General features: G+C 49.7%; 2 protein-coding genes across 3 annotated transcripts in view; both read right to left on the reverse strand.

Annotated features, from left to right (window-relative positions):
* The window catches only part of LOC116055805 (M-phase phosphoprotein 6-like), a 6664-nt gene extending 6506 nt beyond the window's left edge, over nt 1–158 (reverse strand). Inside the window, exons 1-2 of the mRNA XM_031307848.2 lie at nt 82–158; nt 1–49 (exon numbers count right to left, since the gene is read on the reverse strand). The exon at nt 1–49 is cut by the window's left edge and continues 56 nt beyond it. The gene's annotated coding sequence lies outside the window, so the exon portion shown is untranslated. The remainder of the gene's footprint in view (nt 50–81) is intronic.
* Nucleotides 159–2045: 1887 nt separating this feature from the next.
* On the reverse strand, nt 2046–5158 carry LOC116055799 (sorting nexin-20-like). Of its 2 annotated transcripts, XM_031307836.1 has the most exons (5): nt 5006–5158; nt 4828–4880; nt 4432–4468; nt 3788–3924; nt 2046–3042 (listed from the first exon to the last, which is right to left on the reverse strand). In XM_031307836.1, the coding sequence occupies exons 3-5, from the start codon at nt 4454–4456 to the stop codon at nt 2371–2373; spliced, it is 834 nt and encodes a 277-aa protein (XP_031163696.1). In that variant the 5' UTR covers nt 4457–4468; nt 4828–4880; nt 5006–5158; the 3' UTR covers nt 2046–2370. The 2 variants fall into 2 exon arrangements, with proteins under 2 accessions (XP_031163696.1, XP_031163697.1); XM_031307837.1 differs by lacking the exon at nt 5006–5158 and having other exon boundaries at nt 4432–4485; nt 4828–4995.
* Between the last annotated feature and the right edge of the window lie 4842 nt (nt 5159–10000).

Genomic DNA, 10000 nt, shown 5'->3' on the forward strand with positions numbered 1-10000 from the left:
CGTTTTAGAGACAACAATCCAAACTAAACTACATGAAAAACCGGGCTATCTCAGGCTAAACACACATGAAAACCGGGCTATCTCAGGCTAAACGCACGCGCAGCGGCTCCACGCAGCTGCTGTTGAAACTCAGACAGAAGCAGCCGAACCTCGAGCAGCTTTTATCCGTCAACAGTCCGGATAATCTACCTCAGATATCATTGATGTTTAAAGGCTAACCACCGTGTTTTCACATTCTACATTCTCTTAATACATCCATGGTTTTCACCCTGGACTCTCTGTCTCCATGTCAATATATATCTGTGTGTGTGTGTGTGTGTGTGTGTGTGTGTGTGTGTGTGTGTGTGTGTGTGTACTTGTGTTAGTGTATATGCTGTGTGTGTATTTGTGTGTCTCTGTGTGTGTGTGTGTGTGTGTGTGTCTGTGTGTGTGTGTGTGTGTGTGTGTGTGTGTGTGTGTGTGTGTGTGTGTGTGTGTGTCTTCATACAGTGAAAGAGTTTGTGTAACTTGTGTGTTTTCTGTTGTCAGTGTGGATGGAGGATGCAGAAACAGGAAGCTGTCAAACATGAGTTCCTCTGCAGAGATTCACACTTTAATTACTACAGACAGTAAACAGACAGCATGTTAAATATATAATAATCTGGATTATAGAGGACAGGGAACAGACAGCATGTTAAATATATAATAATCTGGAGTATAGAGGACAGGGAACAGACAGCATGTTAAATATATAATAATCTGGATTATAGAGGACAGGGAACAGACAGCATGTTAAATATATAATAATCTGGAGTATAGAGGACAGAGAACAGACAGCATGTTAAATATATAATAATCTGGATTATAGAGGACAGGGAACAGACAGCATGTTAAATATATAATAATCTGGATTATAGAGGACAGAGAACAGACAGCATGTTAAATATATAATAATCTGGATTATAGAGGACAGAGAACAGACAGCATGTTAAATATATAATAATCTGGAGTATAGAGGACAGAGAACAGACAGCATGTTAAATATATAATAATCTGGAGTATAGAGGACAGAACAGGTGTCTCTGTGTGTCATCGCTGTGATTTTCTGCAGAACTTTCCAGACAGAAGATCTGAAGTTTTTTTTAATTTGTTTTTTATTTAACCTTTAATTATTCAGGGAGAGTTCACTGAGAGGCAGCCTCTCTTTGGCAGGAACGCCCTGATCACATTCATACCAAAGTTATTGATCATTGGTGATTGGCCACGGCAGCGTGACGCAGGGTTGAGTTCCTACTAAAGTTCAATCATCTCTTTTACTGCAGGCGCTCTGCTAAACGCTGATGGTGTGTGTGTATGGGAGCAGCCGTGCAATGCATTCTGGGAGCGTCGCGGGGACTTGGGAGAGGCGGGGCGCCAAGTTGCCCGGCTCAGTTCGGTGCCTCTCAAAAGCTGACGGAAATCGTTTCTTATTTTTTTGGCATTTTTAGGCCTTTATTTGACAGGACAGCTTATATAGATATATACATATATTAGATTTGAAAGGGGAGAGAGAGGGGGAATGACATGCAGCAAAGGGTCACAAGTTGGAATCAAACCTGCGGCTGCTGCAGCAAGGACCAAGCCTCTGTACATGGGGTGCACTCTCTACCAGGTGAGCTACCCAGGCGCCCCAGCTGACAGAAGTCTCTTAAACTGACCTTTGTTGATCTGAAATGAAGACAGATTCAGCAGCTGCTCGGCCTATTTCTTAGAATGTTTTCATAAAATAAGAGATCGTATTCTGAACGAGCCGCCATTATGGTCTGTTTCCACATCTGGGAGCAGCCAGCCCCACGTGACAGGTTCATCCAATCAGCTGCAGCCATTGTGGTTGTAGGAGGGCGGGGTCTGTTTTCTTTTCTTGTCATTGGTCAGTGACAACATGGCATCATGACTTTGCGTAAACATACACGCCACTTTCTTGAAGCCAAATGGCGTGTTATCTGTACGCATTTTGAGCTATCCACGTGTATGTCTACACTGTATATGTGTGTTATCGCGAGAACAACGTCACACGCGTGTAAAAAAATAAATAAAACTAAACGGTTGATTAACTCCACACGCGGGACGCAATCCCAACTCTCCTGGGTTAAAGTCCTGTTTTACCCATCCGTGGACTTCAGTCCTTTCATACTACTCGCTGCGGCAATAATTCACACGCAATATAGGTCAATGGAGACCAAACGGCATTGATAAAGACGCAAAAAAGTGATAATGCGTCTTGATAACACACAAAAACTGCATATACGCACTGGTGTGTCATACATCATGCCATCACGCCACCTAATGACATCATTCTGTCAGTGAAGAGAATCTGTTGGCGAGCCCACGTCCTCTAACTCCTTCAGGCTCTCAGGTGAAGTTTTGGACGACTATCTCCTTCAACGAGCGCGTGGTGGCCTCGCCCCTCTCGGCGTCCCTCAGGAGGGTCAGCTCGTGCTGTAGCGTGGCCGTGGGACGTCCCAGCTGGTACCCCAGATCCACCAGCAGCTCCAGCAGCGCCGCTTGGTACTGCTTCAGCCCGTAGCGTCTGGTCGCCGGCAGCGCTTTCTGTGCCGCCGCGAAAGCCGGCTCCGCCTCCTCCAGGTCGCGGTGACACACGGCGAGGGCGGCCAGCGTGGGCACGCTCAGTGTCGGGTGTTGCCACGGTAACAGCTTCTCCTCCACCTCCAGGACGGTCTGCAGTTGCTGCGTGGCGAGCGTGAACTTCCCCGCCCGCAGCAGGCCGTGCGCCCGTTTCTGCTCCGGCTCGGTGAAGAAGCGGGCGAAGCGGGGAGCGTGGCGGGCGCAGCGAGCGGCGTAGAGTCTCGCCAGGTAGTCCTGCAGGGCCAGGCGGCGCTTCGAGATGATGTCAGCGCTGAAGTTCCCGCTCAGGAGTTTGGGCGGGAGAACGACCTCCTCCAGCTCATCGCCGAACTCTTCCAGCAGGTCGTGGTGGAGGCGGGAGAAGTCGCTGTAACGGCGTTCCACCGACACACGGCGGGAATCAAAGCTGCCAGAACGCATCACCACGATGTCATACACCTGGAGACACACAGGTAACATTACATCATACACCTGAGACACACAGGTAACATTACATCATACACCTGGAGACAGGTAACATTACATCATACACCTGGAGACACACAGGTAACATTACATCATACACCTGGAGACAGGTAACATTACATCATACACCTGAGACACACAGGTAACATTACATCATACACCTGGAGACACACAGGTAACATTACATCATACACCTGAGACACACAGGTAACATTACATCATACACCTGAGACACACAGGTAACATTAAAGATATATCTATATATATGTCTGTGTGTGTGTGTGTGTGTGTGTGTGTGTGTGTGTGTCTCTGTGTGTGTGTCTGTGTGTGTGTGTGTGTGTGTCTCTGTGTGTGTGTGTGTGTGTGTGTGTGTGTGTGTGTGTGTGTGATTGTGTGTCTGTCTCTCTCTGTGTGTGTGTGTGTGTGTGTGTGTGTGCGTCTGTCTCTCTCTGTGTGTGTGTGTGTGTGTGCGTGTGTGTGTGTGTGTGTGTGTGTGATTGTGTGTGTGTGTGTGTGTGTGTGTGATTGTGTGTGTGTGTGTGTGTGTGTGTGTGTGTGTGATTGTGTGTGTGTGTGTGTGTGTGTGATTGTGTGTGTGTGTGTGTGTGTGTGATTGTGTGTGTGTGTGTGTGTCTCTGTGTGTGTGTGTGTGTGTGTGTGTGTGTGTGTGTGTGTGTGTGTGTGTGTGTGTGTGTGTGTGTGTGTGTGTGTATCTCACCACATATTTGGACAGAAGATGTTCGATGATTCGAGTCGTGGGGATTTCAAACAGCAGCCTGACGGGTCTCTCTCTCTTCTTCTCCGCCCGCAGATTCTGCTGCAGCTGCTGAGTGGTTAAAGTGGAACAACAGGGAGCTACACACACACACACACACACACACACACACACACACACACACACACACACACACACACACAGACACACACACACACACACACACACACACACACACACACACACACACACACACACACACACACAGAGACACACACACAGAGACACACACACACACACACACACAGAGACACACACACACACACACACACACACAGATTATCATTCAGATTATTATCGTCTAAAGAATTCAAACTTTGATGGAATGTTGTATTTAATATAAATTAATATGACTATGAGAATTACATTTATTTATTTTACATCCTAAAATACATAAATGAGTCACTTATTAAATAAATATATGAATAAATGTAAATATAAATATATGAATAAATGTAAATATAAATATATAAATACATGTAAATATATAAATAAATATAAATATATAAATGAAGTTGTCTATAGACGTCTTTTATTTCTTCATGTGTGTGTAATATTGAATAAATCATCCTGAGTCAGAATCTGACCTTCAGTCCTCTCTGGTTCTGCCATCAGACCCCCGACCTGCACAACATCAACAACTACTTCATTAACATCATTCATCATCTTCATTTACTGCAGTACAAGTACTAATACACACGCTGAAAATACTACAGAGAAGAGGAAGGAAAGGGAGGGGGACTTTATGTTTTGAAATATTACAATTACGCTGTGCTTTAATCCCTAAAAAATCAGAAAAACAGCTTTAATATCCTGAACTCATCACATGCTGTGTGTCCATCCTGCACTAACAGCCTCTGGTTCCTTCATGGTTAATATTTATATGTATTTATGACGTGTATTCTACTTCAGTCAGTTTGTGAGAGTTTCCCATCACTGATTTATGATTTTATTAAACACAGATATATAATAAAGTGTCTCACCTTCAGTGCTGCAGCTCAGAGAGATGTTGAAGAAGAAATAAAGTCAGTTTGTCCTGAAAACACGTCAACACGTGAAATGTTTGGAGTAACCGACGGAGACGGAGAGAGATAAACTCAGAGAAACTACAGAGAGAAACAGGAAGTGAAAGTGAAGAGAGAAGTGGGTTGGCAGACTCACACTCAGAGGGGAGGGCTTGTTTTATGGCTCCGTGTAACCAGCCGGGTGGAGTTAACCACAGCAGATAATCTCCTCTCAGTGAAGGAGTTGAGAAGAGTTCTGCAGAAACCTGAAACTGGACTTGTTCTCTTCTGTCCCCAGTCTGCAGCTGTCCCTCCTCCTAGATTATTACTAACAGTTGTCTTCAGAGGCAGTTCCTCTCTGCTCCTCTGGGAGGAGACAGATCCAAACATGTCTGTCTAAATGAAGGGCCCTATTTTAACCATCTGAGGTCACGGAGTGAAGCGCCTGGTGCAGGTGTGTTTAGGGCGAGTATGAATCCACTTCTGCTAGTTTGACGGCGTAAAAAAGGGTCTGTGTGCCGGGCGCATGGTTCTAAAGGGTTTTACTTAGTGTCTTCATTAATCAGAGGGGTGTTTTGGGCGTAACATGCAATCAACCAATCAGAGATCATCTGGAGCATTGCTATTATGATGGAGGATTTGCACCGTAATATTTTTATTTGTAATCTTCTGCATGTGTGTGTGCTGCTGTGCGTCTCTGTGTGTGTAACAAGCATAGTGTGCGCGCTGCGTACGAGCCTAGGAGCATTTTACTAATGCTCTGTTAAAATAACAATGAAATGCTGCGTTATTGACTTTAGACCAGGTTTTTGTTGGTCAATGGTGTCATCACTTCCCACTGCCTCAAGATAACAATACGCCCACAATGCACCTGAACACACCTCCCTGTAAGACCAGCATGACCATGGGCCACAGATTTGTGCATTTGATATTTAAACTGGACGGTCTTAAACTAGCAGAGACATTGCATCGGGCTTTGCGCTGCCCTGGGTACGAGATAGGACCCCATATGTGTCTGTGCTGACTCATTTTTGTAGTGGTTTCTTGGCTCTATTTAGACACCAATCAGAGCGCAAGAATGGTCATGCATTGATAAATGCAGCGGCTGGAAACAATCGTAATTTAAATATCACGCCCCAATGTATTCTGGGTTTTGAGGCCTCGCCCCTACCATGTACGACATGGCGAGATGTAATCCAGCTGAGAAGCAGTACATCTCAGAGGTGGAGGTTGAAACCCTGATATCTCAGGTTCACTATTTGGCAGCCTGACAGTTGTTATTAAAGGCTGAAGAAAGAATGGGGACTGGAAAGAGATCACTGATGCAGTCAACAGTGTTGCCGTGGTAAATCAGACTCCAGCTGAAGTTTATTTAATTTATACATCCTTGACATATGTATGCTATATTCCTAATAGTAATATACAGGCTTATATTGCAATCTCTTAGGCCTACATGGTTTATGTATATATTTAAATAAACATACAGTAGCGGAGTTTATGCAGTGTCTTTTATTTTATTCATGTTTTTTTCATGAGTCAGAGCCAGGCAACAGCTGTGAGGGAGAGCACGTGAGCACGTCTCCTTGGTATGGCCCCAGTTGGGGCTGTGCTGGACTCTGCTCTCTGGGCATCGGGTCATCTGGCTCCAGAACCCCACAGACTAAAACTATGTTGCAGAATTTTGTTGCAGCACGCACGTGTGCACTGTTACTGGCGCATAGAGGTCCTCTAAAAGAGCCAGATCTGCCATTGCTGATAAGTGATCAACTGATGACTTCTCCTTCTCCTGTTAAACTGACGTCCGTCAATACCCACCAGGTCTGGATTTGTTGCGGCACGGCTGCGGCCATGACTGACAGCTGTAGTCACGAGGACCCACGAGATCTCACGAATTCACGTAGAATAACCACCACCAGTTAGTTTCCATTACATAAAACACTTTTTTCAAAACATTACACACTATTCTCTACCTAAGACACAAAAATCTAACAGGAAGTGACTTGCTTTCCTTTTCTAAACACAACCAATCAAAATGCTACACTTATTTACCAGGACACACACACACTCCTCACATGCGCAAACACATGATGTCATAACTGAACACTAACCAATCACTGCTTTATTATAGGCCTATACAGAGGTCAAAGGTCAGACTACCTGTTTGGAACAATGGATGCCAACAATAGACAGAGAGGAGGAGGAGGAGGAGGAGGAGGAGGAGGAGGAGGAGGAGGAGGAGGAGGAGGAGAAGGAGAAGGAGGAGGAGGAGGGAGAGACAGGGGACGACAACAAGGGGAGGAGGAGGAGGACGAGGAGGAGGAGGAGGAGGAGGGAGAGACGGGACGAGGAGGAGGAGGAGGAGGAGGAGGGAGAGACGGGACGAGGAGGAGGAGGAGGAGGAGGAGGGAGAGACGGGACGAGGAGGAGGAGGAGGAGGAGGAGGGAGAGACAGGGGACGACAACAAGGGGAGGAGGAGGAGGAAGAGGAGGAGGAGGAGGAGGGAGAGACGGGACGAGGAGGAGGAGGAGGAGGAGGAGGAGGAGGAGGAGGAGGAGGGAGAGACGGGACGAGGAGGAGGAGGAGGAGGAGGAGGAGGGAGAGACGGGACGAGGAGGAGGAGGAGGAGGAGGAGGAGGAGGAGGAGGAGGAGGAGGGAGAGACAGGGGACGACAACAAGGGGAGGAGGAGGAGGAGGAGGAGGAGGAGGGAGAGACGGGACGAGGAGGAGGAGGAGGAGGAGGAGGGAGAGACGGGACGAGGAGGAGGAGGAGGAGGAGGAGGGAGAGACGGGACGAGGAGGAGGAGGAGGAGGAGGAGGGAGAGACAGGGGACGACAACAAGGGGAGGAGGAGGAGGAAGAGGAGGAGGAGGAGGAGGGAGAGACGGGACGAGGAGGAGGAGGAGGAGGAGGAGGAGGAGGGAGAGACGGGACGAGGAGGAGGAGGAGGAGGAGGAGGGAGAGACAGGGGACGACAACAAGGGGAGGAGGAGGAGGAAGAGGAGGAGGAGGAGGAGGGAGAGACGGGACGAGGAGGAGGAGGAGGAGGAGGAGGAGGGAGAGACGGGACGAGGAGGAGGAGGAGGAGGAGGAGGGAGAGACGGGACGAGGAGGAGGAGGAGGAGGGAGGAGGGAGAGACAGGGGACGACAACAAGGGGAGGAGGAGGAGGAAGAGGAGGAGGAGGAGGAGGGAGAGACGGGACGAGGAGGAGGAGGAGGAGGAGGAGGAGGAGGGAGAGACGGGACGAGGAGGAGGAGGAGGAGGAGGAGGGAGAGACAGGGGACGACAACAAGGGGAGGAGGAGGAGGAAGAGGAGGAGGAGGAGGAGGGAGAGACGGGACGAGGAGGAGGAGGAGGAGGAGGAGGAGGAGGAGGAGGAGGAGGAGGAGGAGGAGGAGGGAGAGACGGGACGAGGAGGAGGAGGAGGAGGAGGAGGAGGGAGAGACGGGACGAGGAGGAGGAGGAGGAGGAGGAGGAGGAGGAGGAGGAGGAGGAGGGAGAGACAGGGGACGACAACAAGGGGAGGAGGAGGAGGAAGAGGAGGGAAGAAGAGGAAGGAGAGCCATCTCTGATGAGATCAGGGCCACACTTATTCATCATGTGATCAACCACGGATTGACCAATGAGAGAAGCCCATCTTGAGTAGCTTTGAGTAGCTTTACAGTGGCGTCCATACACCCCATACAACCCTATGAAAAAACGAGGTAGAGATGGAGTGACCCTGCCCGGAGGAAGCCCGGGGCCCCCGTCTGGAGCCAGGCCCAGATGGAGGGCCCATCAGCGAGCGCCTGGTGGCCGGGTTTGCCACGGAGCCCGGCCGGGCACAGCCCGAAAAAGCTACGTGGCACCTCTCCCTCCAACCCATGGGCCCACCACCTGTGGGAGGAACCGCTGGGGTCGGGTGTGCTGCCACGTGGGTGGCGATGAAGGTCAGGGGCCTCGACGGACCCGCTGGATCTGGGAACGTGGAACGTCACCTCTCTGTGGGGGAAGGAGCCGGAACTTGTGCGGGAGGTGGAGCGCTACCAGTTGGATCTGGTGGGGCTTACCTCTACGCACAGTCTCGGTTCTGGAACCATACTCCTGGATAGGGGTTGGACTCTTTTCTTCTCCGGAGTTGCCTAGGGTGTGAGGCGCCGGGCGGGTGTGGGGATACTCACAAGCCCCCGGCTGAGCACCGCTACGTTGGAGTTTACCCCGGTGGACGAGACGGTCGCCTCCCTACGCCTGCGGGTTGTGGGGGGGAAAACTCTGATTGTTGTTTGTGCGTATGCACCAAACAAGAGCTCGGAGTATTCGGCCTTCTTGGAGACCTTGAATGGAGTCCTGTATGGGGCTCCAGTGGGGGACTCCATAGTTCTGCTGGGGGACTTCAACGCGCACGTGGGCAATGATGGAGACACATGGAGAGGCGTGATTGGGAGGAACGGCCTCCCTTATCTAAACCAAAGTGGTTGTTTGTTGTTGGACTTCTGTGCTAGTCATGGTTAGTATAAAAAAAAAAAGTGTACTTGGTACCAGAGCACCCTAGGCCAAAGGTCAATGATCGATTTTATAATTGTTTCATCTGATCTGAGGCCGTATGTTTTGGACACTCGGGTGAAGAGCGGGGCAGAGCTGTCAACTGATCACCATCTGGTGATGAGTTGGGTGAGAGGGTGGGGGAAGAATCTGGACAGACCTGGTAAGCCCAAACGGGTAGTGCAGGTAAATTGGGAACGTCTGGAGGAGGCCCCTGTCCGACAGACTTTCAACTCACACCTCCGGCGGAGCTTTTTGTGCATCCCTGTGGAGGCTGGGGGCATTGAACCCGAGTGGACAATGTTCAAAGTTTCCATTGCTGAAGCTGCGGCGGGGAGCTGTGGTCTTAGGGTCTTTGGTGCCTCAAGGGGCGGTAACCCACGAACACCGTGGTGGACACCGGTGGTCAGGGAAGCCGTCCGACTGAAGAAGGAGTCTTTCCGGGATATGTTATCCCTGAGGACTCCAGAGGCAGTTGCAAGGTACCGAAGGACCCGAAGGGCTGCTGCCTCTGTCGTGAAAGAGGCAAAGCAGCGTGTGTGGGAGAAGTTCGGAGAAGACATGCAGAAGGACTTTCGGTCGGCACCAAGGTGCTTCTGGAAAACCGTTCGCCACCTCAGGAGGGGGAAG

Source organism: Sander lucioperca, chromosome 7 (genome assembly GCF_008315115.2).
Source record: "Sander lucioperca isolate FBNREF2018 chromosome 7, SLUC_FBN_1.2, whole genome shotgun sequence".
Lineage (NCBI taxonomy): Eukaryota > Metazoa > Chordata > Actinopteri > Perciformes > Percidae > Sander > Sander lucioperca.